Genomic DNA, 19,890 nt, shown 5'->3' on the forward strand with positions numbered 1-19,890 from the left:
GTGAGCACTTGAGACAAACAACTGTTTAGACATAATTAAAATTACATCAGCATTTGCAGAGTTCCACTCAAATAACACACAAACAATGTTTGATTGTGAATAAAGTAAGCATCACCCAGCGTATCACTCAAGCTTTTCCTTTCTTCCTAAATCAGCAACCACTGGTGTTATGGCAGCGCAAGCATTACATAAGATGCAAATGTCCATCAAATGTTGAGGGAAATCATTTATTTTGCAGTTCCCTTCTTTCTGTTTGTGATTTTATGCATAAACACTGTAACAAACCAGCTTGTAGTGAGTCACTGTTGGTGTGGCTATTTAAGTATAGAATATGATCCATCAAATGTTAGGCTAATGCTGCTGCATGATGATGAGTAAAGAAGAAGCGCAAAGTAACACTCCGCCTCCTTCATAGAGTGAACTTTCTTGGCTGAACAGAGATGAGATGTGGGACTGAGCAGTGGGTGGACGATATGGAGTCACTCTGGTTTATGTGCGAACAACTTGGCGGAAGCTGTACAAAGAACACTGTATATTGGGCAAGGATTCTTAACTATTTAGTTGCATTGACATAACATAGTCAATCTTCAATAGTGGATATTGTTATCTGTATAATTTCTATTTATATGCAGTATTTTTTTTATTTTATGAAAATAATATGTATGAATATTCCTGTATGCATTATGACGTTCTCTTAGACATTATATTATTAATACACCTGGTATCTTGTATCTGCATCAGATATCCAAAGCAGATTTCTAGTATGTGAATTTTTGTTCACTGACAATAGCAGCATAGCTTATCCTGATTCTGCAAGTTTTAGAATATGCAAGTGTGTGAAGTGGACTGTTTAATGCCATCTATGTTACAATTTTTATTCTGCTATATGTTAATTGTACTGAGTGGAAAATGATATTACCTTGAGGACAATCTTGTTGTCAGATGTTGGAGTCCTGCCAATCCATAAAGCAAATTTACAAGCATCTCCCTCCACATGCTCTGTTACTCCCAGCTCTGAGGTCTGTCAATGAAATAAACACATATTAATAATGAGGAACTGCAAGAAAAGAATAAAACACACCAATATTCTTTCTTTTGTCCTCTTGATATTTCATTTTATTTCTAAGCTAAATTAAGAACACATTTACTTACAAAGAGCTTGCTCTTGTAGAGATACTTGCTACGCCCATTTGAGTCTTTGACTTCTTTGCTGAAAACTAAAGACATCTCAAACAGGAAGAGGTGGCGGTCACGGCCCTTTCGAATCAGGGTCTTTGGATCCCAGACCTGGAACGAGTCTTGGAGAATCAGCTCTCCCTGGGAATCAATGTTGCCATCAAACCCTGAGAAAGACAGACCAGAGAAAAGCTTGTGTTAAAATAAAGAGAATATAGCTCACATGTATAATACAACAATAAAGTGTATTTAAAAGAATGAATATAAAATGTAAGTATTAATACCTTCTAGCATAGAGAGGTGCATGGCATCATTAGCTCTCTTAGGAACACTTAGCATGACTTCAAGACCATCCTTGATTTCACCTTTACCCTCTTCACAACAGGTCAGCAACTCCTATGAGAAGACCAAAAGGCAAAGAGAAGTTGTGTTGTTTTCAAGATAAAGGATGCTGTTACATTTGAAAACACAACATTTCATACCTTTAGGAGAAGCTGATACTTTGTAATTCTTTGAACAGGTTTAATGAGGTAAGAAGAGATGGAATTAGCTAGACGATGCCTTTGTTGTATTTCCTGGAAAGTTATGATTTACATTTTACACAAGATCACTACTATTACTATTTTTTTCACTCATTTTACTTACATCAAAGTAGGGTCCTGCATGTTCCAGGATGAGCTGAGTGGAATCTGGTTTGTTCTTGCAATAGTTCACATACATCTGGAACTTATCAGCCTGCATCGCACAAATAATCATGTTTTTTTCTTGCAACACAGAGAAACTGAAATGTTTGTTATGATGCTTACCCAAGTAACAAAACAATGGCCAACATCCTCTGGAAGCTGCTCATACTTCTCTAGCTCTTTAAGGAAGATGCTATGCACACAAAATCCATTATCTTATTAATAAAAAAATTATTATAGGAATAAAGGGTAACGTCTGCTTTACTAACTTGTGATGAAACTCGTAGAGATCTTGCATGTTCCCAAAGATAATGTGTTCTTTGTTGACAATGCCTGCAGGAATCTCCTCCACACCACTGGTCATCTCCCACAGGTAGGTCTAAACGGAATAATAACATGCATTTAATTCCTGGTGATAATGCGCACCAATTTTGAACTGGTTGCTGCTAAATATGACTAAGACAGGAAAACAAAGCACTTACATCCATACATTCCCGTAAGTCTCTAACATATGCCTTTTCAGTCTGAATCAGCTCAGCCATGATGAATCTAAAACAAAGAAGATGTTTCAACAAAAAAGTAAAGCTGCCATTGTTGTATATGCACAATTTGGTTCTTATTTGAATGTTTATACATGATATTAAACTTGATGTTAGCTGTGGTGCTATAAAGATAGAAATTACTACTACTACTAGAAATTACTATTCCATTCATTAGATCACTTTATTTATCACTTGGGGTACAATGTATGTGCTGTACCTGCTGTGAAATATTCCAGCATATGAAGAGTTTTAAAGCCTTAAACTTTGTAAGAATGATGAGAAGGCAACACTCACTCCTTCCGCCGAGCAGACTTCCTCTTTTCTTCATTTAGTTCATGAGCAGCATCTCTTAACTTGATCTCTGACCCCGGTGCACTAGCAGGAATAATGTCCAATTGAAGATCTTTACTCTAGAAAGACAAAATTGGAAAAAAGTTACATAAGTCAGAAACCAAATTACTTCAACAGATCCTTAATACACTTAAATGCACCTAATACAATGTTTTTTTTAATTGAAAACATTAAGGCCTTGTATTGGTAAAAATACTCACAGCCTTGTTGGAGTCAGAAGAAATGCCCAGTGCCGTTTCTAGGGAAGTTCTGTATTTGTCCATGCGAACAGAGAAGTCTCGATATCGTTTATCCACTGAGGAGACCCATTTCTTTATCTCTAGGGCGTGGGCGTGGCCTTTGTCACAGAAGCCGTCAGCCAGCTGGATCAACAACTTTACCCGTTCTTTGGTTTGCTGTCAATATATAAAGATGAGAGATCGAAAAAGAGATGGACAGAGTGGCAGAGGCAGGAGAGCAAAAGGTAGACGTGAGGGGGGAGAGAAAGGTATGGATGAGTGTTTTGCATGGTACAATAGCCAATTCTCTAACACAATAACAGTGACACAGCAGAGAGGAAATCAGACAATACAGTGCCCTCGGGATGGGCCCCACTGAAAAACACTGGACTGGGAAAAATGCACATAACAAAACAGGCTTAACATTACAAAGAGAAATCAGTTCACACTAGTTTATGGTGGTAAAAAGAACTGACAAGTCCATTTACCTTGGCTGTGATTTGGAAGTCCTCGTGCTCCTTCAGCAGCTCCTGTGTGTGGTGTATGCTGGAGCCGGTAGAGGTGTGCGTGGACAGGTAAAACTCCCCAGTGTCATGGATCCACTCCAGGGCCTTAGAAATCAGGTCACAACATTCACACTATGGGAACTTTTGACACAGTTCTATCAAGTTTTTGTTGTCCACTGATCAAGCACTGGACAGTTTCCACACAATGTTTTTTTTTCAATAGAAACCCTCAGCATAATTTTGCAGTATTTTTCAAACTTAAGTCAGTCTAGTGCATCCAATCATATTTATCATAATCATATCAACTCTTATACTAAATGTTTTAAGCATCTCGTGCTTTTTTTTTACATTTGTAGACTACATTCCCATGTCTGTGGTTCAAAGTATACATTTGCAGATATCACTTTTAAGTGATAAAGAATTATTCTTATTGTCTGTTTTATATGGCTAGTAACACATGTGCAAATGCAGAACTGATCAAGTCAAATAAAACATAACGGACAAAAGTCCCAGAAACATCTATGATGTAATTTCATTTTCATGAAGGTGCTTTCCTACTATTGCTGTACTGGCATGATTACACCACAAGATGGCGACAAGAGCCCTAACATTAAATGCACCAGACTGAAGCGCAAACATAACTATTATTGAACATCTCAAACAAACAGGTTTAATTTAAATATGACAATATTTCAATGAAATAAAGTCAATGCTGCAATATGAATGTTGTGCATGTTGTGCAGTACACATAAAACTTCATGTACCTGTTTGGCGCTCCGTTCGAATACCACATATTGCTGGCACTGGTCCAATCGCCTTTTTCTCATAGTCCAGAAGTGGAGCACTCTGTTTTCTCTTTGCAGCAGCTCATTCAAAATGTCTGATAAAAGGATGCAAAATGCACTTAGTATAAAACTAAACATGTGTTTTATTTCAGGAAACTGCTGAAGATCCAGGTCAAGCCAAGACAGTTTCTGTAATTACTGAATCTGACTTACTTTTAACCTGAGTCTCTGGAGCCTTAACATGAGACAGCATCCCAGGCATATTCACACTGTTTCTGTGGAGGTACTTGAGGAAAACGTCAGCATTGCGTCTGGCTAAAGTACAGGCCTGTAAAGAGTCAAAGGTGGGATAAATGAGTAGTTAACTCCCATAAGATAGAGCAAACCAGATGTTCTACTATATTTGTTACCCATTATAAATGATTTTTTGCTTGCATGCCATTCTCCTCACCTTAAGGAAAGCCTCCTTCTGCTCTAGATGTTTGCTGATCATTGGGGTAACATGGTCAGTTTCACTGTTAGGCCCCAGTTTATCAGCTCCTCCGCACCAGTCCTCTTCCCTTTTGTATTCCTGTTCCAGACTTTCCAGTACACTGCACACCTGGGACAAACAACATTTTTTATATACACATTCCCTATTGCAACTGCAATAAACTATTGTATCTAAAAAGTAATTGAACATCTTATTATTTAGTATATACCTGTTCAGACGTCTTGTAAAAGGCCACTGAGGCATTGACCAGCTTGAGTCGATCCTCCATTTTCAGCATCAGTTGCTGCCAGTGATCTGCCACCTGGACATGGACCAAAACATTTAGGTTTTAGAGCCTTAAAAGAGCCATCACATTTACTGCCTTTGATTCTGTAGTTAAGATGTGAGGGGCACATTACCTTCTCAGCACAGTCTCTGATCATGTCCATGTCATAGTGGTTTGCTTGGAGAAGGGCTTCAGCCTTTTGCTGAACCTGCAGAGCACTTTGATGGGTTTTCTGGGGAGAGATAAAATGGGAATTCTCAATAGTAGACAGTTTCACGCCTTTGAGAGCTGACAGCGGAAATGTAACGACTAAGGAAGAATTAAAATAAACTGTTATAATATTGAAGCCATTGGACTGACAGTTATTATTAAAATACTAGTCTAGTGGTAATATCTTAAAAAGTTTATCAGGGTCATAAAAAACACTTATGCCTAACAAACTAGACTGACTTGCAAATTATTATTTTTTTTAAGTAAAAAAAGTTAGATTTTATGCCAAGTCTTTCTTAATAAAATCTTGAAAAATCACCTCCAGCATTATAAAAATATAAAGGACAGTCTATAACACACATTTATTGCAGGAATGGAATTTTGTTAGTATAAAAGAAAAAACGGCATGCTGCGCACATCAGTATTCAACTCCCAAAAAACTGCCAACCCCATGGAGATTTTTTTGTTCAGAGTTGAGACTAAAAGTAGGTCACATACATGCCTGCATAAAAAGGAGCCAGACCAAGTTCAAAGAGAATGCACTCTGCAATATCAGTGACACATAAGAGAAGAAAATAAAAAAGGGTTAAGCTTAAAGGGAAGGAACGAGGTGGAGACATTAGATATTCATAATTCTGTCTCATGTGTAGAGGTATGAGAGGAGTTTCAGAAGGGCAAAATGGTGAAGGGGGAAAAGCCAAGGTGAAGTGAAAGGGAGATGAGAAGGGTAAGGACAAAATCAGTGTGGAAAAAAAAAGAAAATATGGATTTGATATGCTGTATATGGGTGCCCTGAGATATTTGAACTCCTCCACTTGAGGCAAGCAGGAGGGAAGGATAGAGCGTGAGCTTGATAGGCGGATCGGTGCAGCGTCCACAGGGATGCGGTCACTTTATCGGACTGTCATGGTAAAGAAGGAGCCGAATGGCGACGCTCTCGATTTACTGGTCAATCTATGTTCCTACCCTCACCTATGGTCATGAGCTTTGGGTAATGAACGTAATAAAGGACAAGATCGTGGATACAAGCGGCCGAAATGAGTTTCCTCCACAGGGTGGCTGAGCGCTCCCTTAGAGATAGGGTGAGGAGCTCAGTCACACGGGAGGGGCTCAGAGTAGAGCTGCTGCTCCTCCACGTCGAGAGGAGCCAGCTGAGGTGGCTCAGGCATCTGTTCCGGATGCCCTCTGGATGCCTCCCTATGGTGACGTGTTCCACTGGAAGGAGGCCCCAGGGCCTATGTCTTTCGGCTGGCCTGGGAACGCCTTGGGGTCCCACTGGAGGAACTGGAGGATGTGTCTGGGGTGAGGGAAGTCTGGGAGTCCCTGCTTAGACTGCTGCCCCCGCGACCGGATAAGTGGAAGAAAATGGATGGGTATTTGGGTGCTTTCAGATGCCAAGAATGTAGAAATATACTACAAGAGAAAACTACGTACTACTATCTGAGGACTAAACACAAGAAATATTTGAATCATTTTACCTCTATGGCATGTTGGAATTGCTCATGCTCCTTCTGCAGCTGCTCAGCTTCTTGTAATGAACTTGCAGTGATGAGACCAGCGTTGAGCATCGATTCACCATTACGGATCCAACCAAGGACCTATAATATTAATAACACACCATTTTAGTCTATTATTTTCTTTCCATACCATCCTTTTACACACAAACATCTAGCTGAACACCCTTAATTTAATAGCCTAGGACTGGGTGAACAATGTTTGTATGACTCAGCATACACACCTGCTGTGTGGGTGCCAGGCTGCAATGCCACTGAATCTCTCCAATAAAAATGATGATGCAACACAAGTCTGACTCTTTCAACTTTCAAAGAGTCAATGTTTCCACTGCTCCTGAGGCACTGATGTAAAAGTGTGAGTGGCTGAATGTAAGTGGAGCTCTCCCTGTTTTTATGACATAAGGCTATTCAACAAAGGGACAAGTGCTGCTCATTGCCATTTTGACATTAATGCAATCTCGACTAGTCAATGAATAAAATCACTTCAGTGTTGTGAATGGTTCTACAATGAACCATACATTGCACATCAATGCACATTAACACAGTGTTGCATTTGTTTTATTTCAATCAGTAGATAGGCACATGTTTGTTTGTCTACTGTATAAAGTTAGAGGCAAAACCTAGCTCACACAGAAACAGATGAGCGAATCAGAGGCAATATTGTTAACATTTGTGAGTCATCTCAACATGGTCATGTAGAAACACAGCATACTGTAGCATTCACAATTAGTCTTTTGCACACAAATGTGGTATATCTCAAATGCTCATTAAACTGGAGACATTGTACACTGGTATTAAGATTTTATGGTTACCTGTTTGACCTCAGCCTGCAAATGCCTGAGCTGCACACACTGCTCCAGGTGCCTCCTGTGCTGCTCTGCTGCCACATCCAGCTCCTGCTGCTTCTCATGAAGGAACTCCAGGAGGTCTTGTACCCGAGTGGCCATGTCCACATCCCGGTCGCACAACAGCTCCACACCTGCATACACACACACACAAACACAAAACACACCTTAACTATGATGCATTTTTCATAAAGGCTATATACAAATCATCATGCAAATGAAGAGAGGACTTCAGGGTTATATTTCATTGGTGCACTGCAAGCAACAACTATACCAATTGCTTCCACTGAACATGTAAATAAATAATGCCTTACAGCCAACAACAAAGGCGCCTCTTGCATTTCTATTGTGTGATCACATTGTGAAGCTACACTACATAGACATCTTTGTAAATTAGAGCTTTCTGACATGTACAAATACCTCTTTGCCACTTGACAGTAAAATATATGAAAAGTACAGAACAGAATTAGGTTTCAACAGACCTGATGCCTGGACCTCAGTGACATACTGCAGCAGCTCCTGGCCTTGGTGGATGACGTCGAAGGTAAGGTTGTTCATGGTGAGCGCCTTGTCTGCATGGTGCTGTAATCTCTGCTCTGCTAATGTCAAGTCCTCTGTGTCGAAGTCACTCATCTGCTGGGACAACTCCTCATTCCATGACTCCAAATCTGAAATGATCTGAAGAAAAAAATATCACTATTTATCAAATGTCAACTGTAAAACCCCTGCAGTACGTATCACATTTTCTAAAGCCAAATTGAATGATTTACAAGACAATTGCACGCACTAAAAGACACCATGAGAGCCAAAAATCTGAAGCATTCAACTGCAAGATCTATAACAAAGTTTGACAGTTTAATGTCTGTAACCAAACACATTTACTTGACTGCCATAATAACGGGTAACATATTACACTGGGGATGCACGGCAGCTAAAGCAGATGTACCAAGATGTCAGCGGTTGTGTCAGGCTGCCCACGCACGATGAATCATGATACTGGGGCACCTTGATCCTGGCACAGACCAATGCACTCTATCAATGCTGTTTTGATTTAACAAGGACTGCTTTTGAAAGACAAGAGATGAACTTACAATGAGGTAAAACTGAATTAAGCTCTGTTTAAAATTCTAACATGAAAGCCAATGGTTTTAACCTATATCTGTCAGTCTGACTTACAGCTGTCTGTAATTTAAGAAACTCATGCAAAGAATGTGCCTGTTTCAAAAGTGTAATCTTACCATATATTTAAATAAATAAACAGATGACACAGATGATTTTCAATACATCCAAAGCATTAAGTGGAAGAACATAAGATTCTCCAGCTGTTTTTTGAGTCTTATAAGACATTAATATTGACTCGCCAAATTAGAATACATCCTCCAGAATGATCGTAACATGATTATATCGGCACATATAGGCACATTTAAATCATTCCTTCTTGTTCTATTGTATTTGTCAATGAAATGATATACAGACGGTTCTCTGCAGTTTTCTTTGGAAGCAAATATCTAAGACACTGCCTTTTCTCAAAATGATTAACTGAAAACACATTTTTACTTTAAGCAGTGGATGTGGTTATTTGTCTTTTACAGGTCCCCACAATTTACAATACACTAAAACTCTACCTTAAAATCCCCCCATCTTTCTCCCATAGAGACAATCTATTCAAAAGCCATAGTGCAAAAGCATATTTCTAATGACACAACAGATTTAAAACAGAGCATAAACTTACCAAGCACTCACACACGCTCTGCTTTCCTCTCCTCTTACAGTTTAGTAAAATACCATCTGAGTGCAAAAAGACCATCTCCGAAATCCCACTAGTGCTCAGAACATCTGACATCTAACATCACATCACCATATTTTCAATGCAAAAACCCACTAACTTAAGAGCTCACCTCAAAACAGGCACATTCAAGTTAGAGGGAGTGGCGAGAGAAGGGAGACACATGTCTCTCTGCCCGCCTTCATATTCTAGCACTGTGTCATATCAGGGTAGCGGCTATTGAACATGAGGCACTAAAGAGTTACCTGACTGGACTTGTAGAGCTTATATGAGACTTATCCCTGCATTTTAGACTTAACAATGCAGACAGAGGAGGCGTGGAAGAGGCCACAGTATAAGCACACAGTCGATGAAGTATGTCCTCAGATGAGACAAAAGTACAAAGATATTTTTATTTTAATATTTTTGGATTTAATAATTGCCAAAATGATTGTTAATGGCAGTCCTGTCTAGAGCACATTAGGGCTGGGAAATATGGCTGTAAAAATCTAATTGTGATTCTGTGACAAGCCCTGTGACAAGCTCCAAGCTCCTTAATGCAGCTGACTCTCTAAACACAGACAGTTTTTTCCCACCACCTATTGGTTGGTTTCTGTAAGGCTAAGTGAATTTAACCAATTAGAGTGAAGCAGATGACTTTATTTATCTCTTAAAATAGAAAATAAGTGTACATTAATTGTGATAAAATCGCAAGTATGGTCTGTTTTCTTTTTGTTTTTTTGAGGCCTATCGCTGACCCCTATAGCACATAAAACACCACATAAGTGTAGTTGTGCAAATGACAGCATTCATGATGAAACAAAATGTGTGCAGTTATCGTACTATAGACCACAAGCTGACGTGTTTCTTCTCACATTTGAATGCAAAGTTTTAATTTTCATGCCACCAATTTATTGCAGACACATATAGATCTTTATACGAGTGAAAAACATATTCAGTTTGAGCTTTAAATTGTATAAATGTATAGCAATGTTCTCCAAAGATATATAGCTGAACTATTATGAACTATGTGCTTGTTTTTGGCTTTGCTACTTACATCAATGGCATCCCGTTCAAAGATGCGGAGTTGTAAGAAGAGCTCAAGTTTGATTTTTCTTTCCTGGAACAGCTCCTCCATCTGTCCCTGGGCCTCATCCAGCTGCTGCAGCACGCTCTCAATGTGAGCCATAGAGCTGTTGTGAGGGGTCTTATTGCTTGAAATGGCAGAGTCTCTGTAGATTTACATTACATTAGGTTAATTGTGTAACTTTATATGTTGTTGGTTTTCAGATTTGAGAATGTGAAGATGTCATAGTGCCAGATGGAGGGCAAGAGTCATTGATTATTACATTGTACTCTGCAATAAAATATCCAAAAGGTGAATTCACAAATGTTGAACCTAAGCATTTCTGTTAATTACTACATCCAGGAACTCATTGTATTACAACACAAATCTGCATTTTTACATTCTTCTCTTTAGCTCCCCCTGTCTGTATTAAATATTATTGACCTATGCAAGTTTGTAAAACCCAGCAATGTGACTGAGAAGTAAAATAACATACCTAAGTTGTTGTATGAGGTCTTCTCCCTCCTTGATGACATTGACAGTTGCCTGAAGAGTGGTCTGTTGTTGCTGACCGAAGCGTTTGATCAGGTCTTGCACAGCCTCCACCGACTCTGCATACACATCGTCTAGCAGCTCTTTCTGAAGCTCCTCCAGCCATGTCCACAACTAAAACATGAACAAGACACTTAGGATTCAAAACAGCTCCATATGTAGAAAGGGTAAAGTCTGGTAACACAGGTGCCCCACAGATGAATCCCAACCAGTGCTGCTCCAAAGATGTGAATGGTCATCTCTGTAACGGATTAGCCATCTGGCTCACTTGGCACAGGAGACTAGAGCCCTACAGAGCAAGAGACCCTGAATCTTTAAGCATGTCTCACACAAACACAGGGGGGATCTGTTTCTACTTGAATACATTTGGTGCTAAAGATGTCAAGATTATGTAGTTACAAGATTATTCAACTCACAATATAGTAAGAGCTAAAAGTAATAATTGTGACAGTTTTAGATGCAAGACTAAGCCATTTTAATCCAATCTACATCTCAAAATGTTTGTCATATTAACATCAATTATCATTCAGAAAGTTGATTTTCATAAAGCTGGACATATACCTGACAATGCGAAGGAAAGGAAACTAGGGATTTCACAATTATTTGGTCATGGTCATGTTCCATTATTGTATGATTGTAAAATCCTAATGCTTCTCACAATAATAGTAACAGTACAATTTCATTTTCGTTTTTTCATTAGTTTGGAATCATGAGAAATAAATGATAAAAAAAACAGAAAATGATTTAGATGCTGAACATATTTCTATTTCATGAGCCACTCCACTTCTGACTAGATAGCTTTCTTACAAGATTAGGTCATCAGCAGGAGTTCACTTTTACACATGGATTGAGGCAGGCACTGACCAACACACATAGCTACAGTGACAACTACAGTGACCCCAACTAACAGATGGGATCAAGGAGATTAGGCCATATGGACATTAAAGACTAGCTTCATTAATAGCACCTCCGCTTTGACTTGACGTGAGTCTATGTAACCAGAGTGTTGTTAGCATGTGTAGAGCCCAGAGCTCTGTCGGTAAAGGTTAATTCTGACATTCAATCATGGTTGTGTCTGTTAGAGCAACCATCAACCATATGACAGTACAGGGTGTCTATTAAGTGCACATAGGTCAAACAGTGAGCAGGAACTGATTAGATCCCCAAAAAACAGCCTGCTCAAATGTAAGAAAATGTGAAGTTAATGGTGAAAGATAAACTATTTTTAATAAAGGCAGTGCAATTAAAATGTTATCATAATTGAAATGACAGCTCCAATTGATTATGATTGTTCTGCCCCTCAAACCTGTTTAATACACAGTGGGTTAAAACACAAATTACAAATAAGTATTTCACAATACTTTCTTTAAGTATTCATTGGTTTCAGGCATAAGGATTACTTGCTCTGCATTTGGCATTAACACATTTCAAATCATATCTTTTGAATGGGGAAAGGTCTTCAAAAAATTCTTGAAATCATATCCCTGGATTAAAGCACTCACTTCTTTGACGTGTGTATGGAAGGCCACAGACATGTCCAGCAGGACTTTCCTCTGCTCCACGCGCCTCACAAAGTCCTGGATGCGGTCTTCAAGCTGATGGGCTGCCTGGTAGATCTCCTCTGGGTCACACTCTCCGGTCTGTGCCAACTGTTCTGCTGCCTCCAGCAACTTGTCTGCATTTGTGTAGGTGTTCTGTAAGGTAGGTTCATAATATAGCTGAGTTACTTTACAAATTGTTACTATACGTTTTAAATACATATTACACAAATGTTTATCCAAGCTCATTTTATCTACTATACCAGGGGTCGGCAACCCACGGCTCCGGAGCCACTCATAAATGTGAGTATGAGTATTTAATTGATATGTATTTTATTTGTGTTAGTTCTTTTTTTTAAATTGTAGATCTAAATCGGAAGATTATCGTGATCTTAAAATATTAAAATAAAGTTACATTTTATTATTTTTCATCACTCAAAATAAGCGCAACACTCGCGGAAGCCGCTATATCCGCCAAAACGCTGTGCATTTATCGCAAGACATTTCCAAAATAAACACAGCCTTTGCTTAAAAATATCCGGAGGGAGAAGAGAGAAAAAAAAGCTGTTTTGGAACTAATGCGGATGGCTAATCTGAGGAAAAATCTATTCAAGAAGTGAATGAAGTCTGCAAATTCAACTACATTTGCAAGTTTTGTGACCACTCAGGAAATAGTCAGGCATGGGAAGCCATTCACACACTGAGAATATATGAAAGAGTCATTCATTAAGATTTCAGAACACCTATCCGCAAACTTTAAAAACAAGAGTGAAATTGTGCAGAAAATCAGATACGTATGTGAGCAGCTATTCTCCGCAATGAACTATCTTAAAAACAAACACCACTCACGCCTCACAGACAAAAGCTTACAGTCCTGCGTAAAAATGAAAGTGACTTCATAAAGCCCCAATTTGTAGACACTGTGCACAGAGGTTCAGGAGCAGAAGTCCTATTAACCAGGTAAATAAATATTTATGTAGATACAAAGTGTAAAGGTTAAAAAAAAACAACAACAACAATATATACAGTTTTATTTTTGTGGCTCCCATTGCTTTCTTTCCCTCTCCCTAGATGTTAAAGGTTGCTGACCCCTGTACTATACTATACTATACCATACCATACATTAAATTGATCCAAAATTGCAAAAAAATATAAAATCCCTAACTAACAATCCAGTGTGTGTGATGTAAATAGAATACATTTTCCCAGTCATTATGGTTAAGAATGCCATGTATATTTTCAATCAATCTGATCTAGTCTAGTGGTTACTATTTACTATTAAGCCACTAAACTATGGTATCACATTCACAAGTAATTATGTAGGACTGTAGTCAACTTAATACATTCTTGGTTGAAATATACAATACATATACACATACATTTTGTTTATTTACATACCTGGGCTACTTCTTCAAAGTCTTCATGCCTTTTTTGTAGCGCTCTGGCTCGGTGCAAAGATTTTCCAACCCCAGTGTGTTTACTGAGAAAAGCCTCACCATGGTTTTCAATCCAGTCCAGCACCTTTGTAAGCGCACAAACACCCAAAATTAGTAGGTTGCAACCTAAACACAGGCTCTTCAACAGATTTATTGAAGCTGCAGTACATTCCTTCACCAGTAGTAGGAGCTGGTGTTCCCTTTAGAGTTTAATAATGTACAGATGTCACCCCTTACTTATAATTCCCCTTTCATCCACAGCAGCTTTTCATAAACATCTTTCCTCTATCTCTCCTTTGCCATTGTCTGTGTGGCTTATATGTCAGCAAAACACAGACATATAAGCCTACACAGCTACAATCTAATTAACTAACTAATAAAAAAGCTTTTATTGAGTTATGAGTTCATTATTCTAAACTACGTACCCCTATAAGGATGGGACATTTGTTCCTGGATTAATGCATATCTTTTTTTTTTTTTTTTTAAAAAGATCTTTGAAAATATTTTGATGGGAAAAGCATGTGCTGCACAATGCCTCCGGTACTTCATGTGGCAGTAAATTGCGTCACCATGGAAACCTCTACCAAGAGAGAAAAGGATGATGAAAGAAAAAGGAAGATGGGAATAGGGAAAGGGGCAAAAAGGCATAGACCAAGACATAGAAGAAGAGGAAAGAGGCAGAGACAAGCTCACACAGAGAACTGAAGACAAAATGCTATAAGAGAATACAAAGGTTTTGATCGCAGTGCTACGCCATTCGTCACCATTCGTCACCAAGGACCTTACATCCAAAACCCAGGAGGAAGTAGAGCTTTGAAGAGCTAGGAGTTTAGATTGGATCATAAATACTGCATCACACGCTCTTTAATAAGAAATACTTATTAGTATCTGGGGGAATATTGCAAAATATATGGAACTGATATAGTAGGGGTAAAGAGAGAAAAAATGGTGCATTAACCCGATATTTTTAAAAAACATAAGGAATTTTTATATGATTGCTGTTTTTTTTACCAGATCTTATTTAGATGCAGGTAATTATGCACCCACGTCTCCCTGATGAGAGCTAAAATAATGCCTGAGAGCACAGAAATAACACAATGTAATGCTTTGATTTTGTTATATATGATCCTTACTTGTTGTACATCTTGCTGGAAGACACAGAGTTGCAGGCGCTGATGCAGACGGACTTTGCGATGTTGCCAAATGTTTTCCAGCTGTCTCTGGTGATGCAGAACCTCATGAATGATATCCAGAACGTGGTGCACTGCCTTAGAGTAGTTCGCCGATGCCATCAAGGAATCAGCACTTCCTGGGGTCAAAGGTCGCTGCAGTTTGTCCAGAAGAGACTTGCCATCCTGACTCACCTACAAGTTGATAAACAATTAAATATTTAGGAAATCAACCAAATAGTGTTTATTTGTAGAATATACAAAGCCTGTCCTAATAAAAGTATTCAATATAGAGCATTGTATTTGATATTTGGTAAATATTTGATGGACCAACCTCTGAATATGCAGTGGTAATGTGTTCATATAGGCCCTGATGATGGTGTATTGTGTCTTCTAAATCCTGGAGCTCAGATGGAAGATCCCCTTCACCACATGCCTTACACCAGGGCTCCACTTTACTCATATACTACACAGAGGATGAATACATTATGTTTACTTATTCAATTATTGTACCACTGGTGAGTAATAAGTTCATTTACATTACCTGATCAGCTTTCTGGTGAAAGCTGGCAGACATTTCTAACAGAGTGCTGCGTTCGTCCAGGGCTGCAGCAAAGGCCTTCCACTCCTGCTCCAGCTGACCTGAGATCTGCTGGATCTGCTGTGATGCATAGTGGCCCGACTCCAGCAGCCGGTTTCCCACAGACATGATTCGATTAATGTTCACATACACATTCTGTAAAAACACACAGCGAAAGTTAAGGAGTGGTTTGTAACTGAGAACAATGAAAGAATTTGAAATCATATAAGCTTCATGGATGGCTATTTAACATTGGACACAGCCAACATCCTGAGTAAAAAGAATGATGCTACAGATGATCTAATGAAATCATTTCTTGTATTTGGTTTTATTTGATTATAAAATTAATTTCTCAAAATATCCTGTTGAAAATTCTAATTTACTGAAATAGTCTTCTGTGAATAATGAAAACTGCAATAATTTGCCCCTAATCATTTTTCTAATATATGGGCTTCCAGCTGTTCTGTGTAGATTGGGATGGATCAGCAAACGCTAATTAACAACTGTGTTAACAGCCTGTTATTATTCTATTCAATTGCTACTTGTGGAGCCCATTATGTTCCTTAATGTGATTTTTACATCACTGAAAGAAAGGGGATAATATTTAAATAAAGCTAGCTTCAAATAGGACAAGTAACTTCAAGAAAACCCCCCAAAAAACTCATGGACATGTATAACAAAAATTGTGCAGAACCCATCTATATTCTCTACACCTTCTTTTCTCATTTCCGAATTTTACAGAATCATGGAAATATGAAGCACGGAAACACAGACTTGTCACATACTTGTCTTGGTATGTCTTATCACCACTTGTCACTACTGTATATGTATTGTCACTATGTTGGTCTGTCTTGCATTACATAAATACCAATAAATTAAAAAAATGCGTAGAAAACTGCGTAATAAGCTACATAATGAAAAGTGACTTGTGTCACTGCATACAGATGTACAAAAAGGAGAGAAGGAACAAAGCAAGAACAAAGTCACAGTTAATTAGCCAGTGGGCCTCACAGACATCTGCAGGTCATTAAAAATGATATTAAATAACAGAGGGTGGACTACTGAAGCACAGACTTGTTGGTGAACTTAATTTAAAACTGATGCAAGTGAAGTAAAGGGGTGCACCAGATGTTCAGAAGGTACAAAGGCAAGAAGCAGTCAAAATACAAAACTGCTGCTCCCTTTTCTATGATTTGTTGGATGGTAGATGCATCTGTAATCTTCATGTAATACCAAAGCAGTCAAAGTGAAGGTTAAGTGGATAATGCCTTTTTCCTGGAAATGGTCACATATGCCAATAACGGAGGCCGAAACAATACATGTGGTGTTTATACTCTCTTGACACCTCAGCTTTCCATTCACCAGCACAGGCAACAGGAAGAGGAAATGGCAGTCACTTCCTATGGAAGAATGGGTGGATGATGCACAAGGTACCCACTACTGTTTATATAACATATTGTACAGCAGTGTCTATACTGACAGTTTTTGTTCCATGGTCTGGTTCCTCTATCAAATCCTATAAAATCAGCAAAATAGCAAGTTTGTGTGACAAACTGTTGTAATTTAGAAACTTTTTTATTGGTGCCTTCAGTAGTATCAATATTTTGTTTTGTTTTTTAAAACTAACTTTTTAGGCAACATGTTGTTACTTTTTAAAATGGCATTTAACATAACCATTGATACAGTTACAATACTTTCAGCAACTACTGAAGAAATTCAATAAAGTATTCATAATTACTGCATGCCCCAGACTTATATGACATCACAAATCACACCATAGTTATGATTTTTTGATTTACTCCAAGGTGTATAACATGTAACAGTACAACAGTACTAACACTACTACTAAGACTATCAATCCGTACTCGAATGTCTAGAGCCATCTTTCTGAGCAAGAACAAGGGATTAAAGATTTTGTTTGTAACTGCCAGAGCATACAGTTCAGCACAATGGCCTCTGCTACACACCAGCGCTTCGTGGACTACATTCGGGTGAGGCAGGAAGGTCAAGAGGAAACAGCAGAGGGCAGCACACAGCTATGGGAGGGGCAGCCTGCCAATGTGGGTCAATAATGGGAACAGTAGTGTGACAAGACATGACAGGGCAAGGCAGAGTTGAGCCCTTGAGGAAAAACAGCTGAATAATATAGCCAATACAAGAAACTACAGTTATAAGAGCCTAAAGCATAGAAGCAGCTCGCCTGCAACAATGAATGACAGTAATGATAATTAATAGTGATTGTCTAGCCTGTGAGACTTAGGGACACAAAAGGGAGCATCTTACCATACAGTTCATAGCAAAGTGGTTGTGCTGGGTTTGTAGTTCAACTGCATGCTGGTGGTTCCCTCCTATCTCTGTGTAGCTGGTGAGGAAAAGCCCCTTGTTGTGCATAATCCAGTCAAACATCTACAAAGGAAATGGTCATTATATTTCACAATGTGGAAAAGCAAGAACAAGAAAGCTCATCTTCTCCAGGGTCATAAGTGTGGGTTAAAATGAACCTTTCAAAAGTGAAAAATGCAACAAGTAATTTTCCAGTAATATGTAAGCACACATCAACAGTGTGTGGGTAAAAAGGTAGGATCCTTTTTTTTTTTTCTAGTTATGGTATTTAACAAGCGTTCTGCTTTAGGTATGCTAAAGGCATGTTTAACTACTCCCACTCCCCTCACACAGTCACATGTCTGTTTTTATGCCTCTGTGCACATATATGTTCACTCAAAGAAACATAAAAGCAAAGGACATCAGAAAATGCCTTTCATCTGTGTTCGCTCAAAAATAGGAATTATTGTCAAATGATACACTGCATCAGTTCTTCTTGTCTGTTAAGCTTTGCACTTTAAACGGAGCCAATAGTGCACAGGAATGGGAATCATAGTGATGAATGCTAATCTGAGGATTTAAATGTCTGGATTACTGCATTATTTTTAATGCAAAAGATTAAACACTGGATAATGCCATAAATTAACTGCTTTCATTTGGCAGTAGTTTAGTAGAATAATACTGTGAACAAATATAGTTCGCATATAGTTTGAGTGTTTTTTCTACTTTTCATACATTTAATTAACCCAAAATTGCAAAAACACAAGAATCCTAACTAACTGTCCAATGTCCCAAGAGCTTTTCCCTTACAATGATTAATGATGTCAAGTATAGTTTCCAGATCTTAACTCAATCTAATCTAGTCTAGTCTTAAATTAACTGATATTAAGCCATAAAACCAAAGTTTCACATTCAGTAATTAATGTACAATATTAAAGTAATGTTATCTTTTTGGATATGTTATCTTTTCTCAAAATTATACAGAATCCTCTAAATCACTTAAGTGACCAAATATAGATTCTTGCATAACTTTTCATAAATAAACAAAATTATCTACATCCATTAAAGCCCAGAATGTACACTTTCCTTAAACTTTGATAGAGAAATAAAAACTGATTCTCCGTACTTTCTCAGCATCCTGCTCAAATAGCCGCAACTGAAAACACTGGTCCAACTTGAGTTTCCTCATGTGCCACAGCTGCTGCAGGTTCTGACGTGTCCCGTGAAGTTTATCCAACAAACCCGTCACTTTGGCCACTAGATTGTGAGCGTCGGCATGCACGTGACAGCTGAGATGATGGTGGTCATTCGATTCTCCGCTGGCTCCAATTGAGCGGTTACTGTATCCACCATCACTGCTACTTCCCGTGCTATGTGTCTGTAGTCTTTGGAGTAACCTTCTCCCTTGGGTGTCTAGCTCCTCCACTGATGCTTTGGTAGCTCTCTTCTTCAGTGCTGCATGTTCCTCCATCAATCTCCGCGCTCCTTCTAAGTCTCTGGGCAGATCTCGCTGGGACAGAGTCTCCTGTAGCTCCTCTAGTCGGGCCAGGGTTCGAGCAGCATCACTGGCAAACGTCTCATATGAAAGCCGCACCTGCAGAAAAGAATATTGTACTTATGGGGTTGCTAATGATACAGTACAAGATATAATTTTGACAGGCTTATGACTGAGGAAGTGAATAACACAAATCCCATTATAGTGTCAATTATTAATAGTGAAGATATAATAAAACAATGCATTCCTCTGGAAATTCCCCATTGTGGGACAAATAAAGGTTCTCTTATCTTATCACTCAATTCATATTTTTCTAGACATACTTTATTTTTACATAATAAATTAACTTGACTTGACAATAAGTTGTAGTTTTAAAAAG

At 38.5% G+C, this 19,890-nt stretch overlaps 1 protein-coding gene across 1 annotated transcript in view; it reads right to left on the bottom strand.

Annotated features, from left to right (window-relative positions):
* triob (trio Rho guanine nucleotide exchange factor b) overlaps nucleotides 1-19,890 on the bottom strand; it is a 67,824-nt gene that overhangs the window by 19,194 nt on the left and 28,740 nt on the right. The window contains exons 7-34 of the mRNA XM_033981712.2: nucleotides 19,143-19,610; nucleotides 17,978-18,100; nucleotides 15,659-15,850; nucleotides 15,449-15,580; nucleotides 15,079-15,309; nucleotides 13,908-14,030; nucleotides 12,474-12,665; nucleotides 10,916-11,085; nucleotides 10,411-10,585; nucleotides 8,071-8,266; nucleotides 7,556-7,722; nucleotides 6,708-6,827; nucleotides 5,153-5,251; nucleotides 4,963-5,055; nucleotides 4,713-4,862; nucleotides 4,475-4,589; nucleotides 4,241-4,356; nucleotides 3,459-3,581; nucleotides 2,953-3,147; nucleotides 2,696-2,811; nucleotides 2,342-2,408; nucleotides 2,129-2,238; nucleotides 1,983-2,052; nucleotides 1,822-1,911; nucleotides 1,659-1,751; nucleotides 1,461-1,572; nucleotides 1,153-1,343; nucleotides 920-1,021 (exon numbers count right to left, since the gene is read on the bottom strand). Coding sequence (XP_033837603.1) covers nucleotides 920-1,021; nucleotides 1,153-1,343; nucleotides 1,461-1,572; nucleotides 1,659-1,751; nucleotides 1,822-1,911; nucleotides 1,983-2,052; nucleotides 2,129-2,238; nucleotides 2,342-2,408; nucleotides 2,696-2,811; nucleotides 2,953-3,147; nucleotides 3,459-3,581; nucleotides 4,241-4,356; nucleotides 4,475-4,589; nucleotides 4,713-4,862; nucleotides 4,963-5,055; nucleotides 5,153-5,251; nucleotides 6,708-6,827; nucleotides 7,556-7,722; nucleotides 8,071-8,266; nucleotides 10,411-10,585; nucleotides 10,916-11,085; nucleotides 12,474-12,665; nucleotides 13,908-14,030; nucleotides 15,079-15,309; nucleotides 15,449-15,580; nucleotides 15,659-15,850; nucleotides 17,978-18,100; nucleotides 19,143-19,610 — 4,131 coding nt within the window. The remainder of the gene's footprint in view (nucleotides 1-919; nucleotides 1,022-1,152; nucleotides 1,344-1,460; nucleotides 1,573-1,658; nucleotides 1,752-1,821; nucleotides 1,912-1,982; nucleotides 2,053-2,128; nucleotides 2,239-2,341; nucleotides 2,409-2,695; nucleotides 2,812-2,952; nucleotides 3,148-3,458; nucleotides 3,582-4,240; nucleotides 4,357-4,474; nucleotides 4,590-4,712; nucleotides 4,863-4,962; nucleotides 5,056-5,152; nucleotides 5,252-6,707; nucleotides 6,828-7,555; nucleotides 7,723-8,070; nucleotides 8,267-10,410; nucleotides 10,586-10,915; nucleotides 11,086-12,473; nucleotides 12,666-13,907; nucleotides 14,031-15,078; nucleotides 15,310-15,448; nucleotides 15,581-15,658; nucleotides 15,851-17,977; nucleotides 18,101-19,142; nucleotides 19,611-19,890) is intronic.

The sequence above is a fragment of the Periophthalmus magnuspinnatus genome, chromosome 16 (assembly GCF_009829125.3).
Source record: "Periophthalmus magnuspinnatus isolate fPerMag1 chromosome 16, fPerMag1.2.pri, whole genome shotgun sequence".
In the NCBI taxonomy this organism is placed as follows: Eukaryota; Metazoa; Chordata; class Actinopteri; order Gobiiformes; family Gobiidae; genus Periophthalmus; species Periophthalmus magnuspinnatus.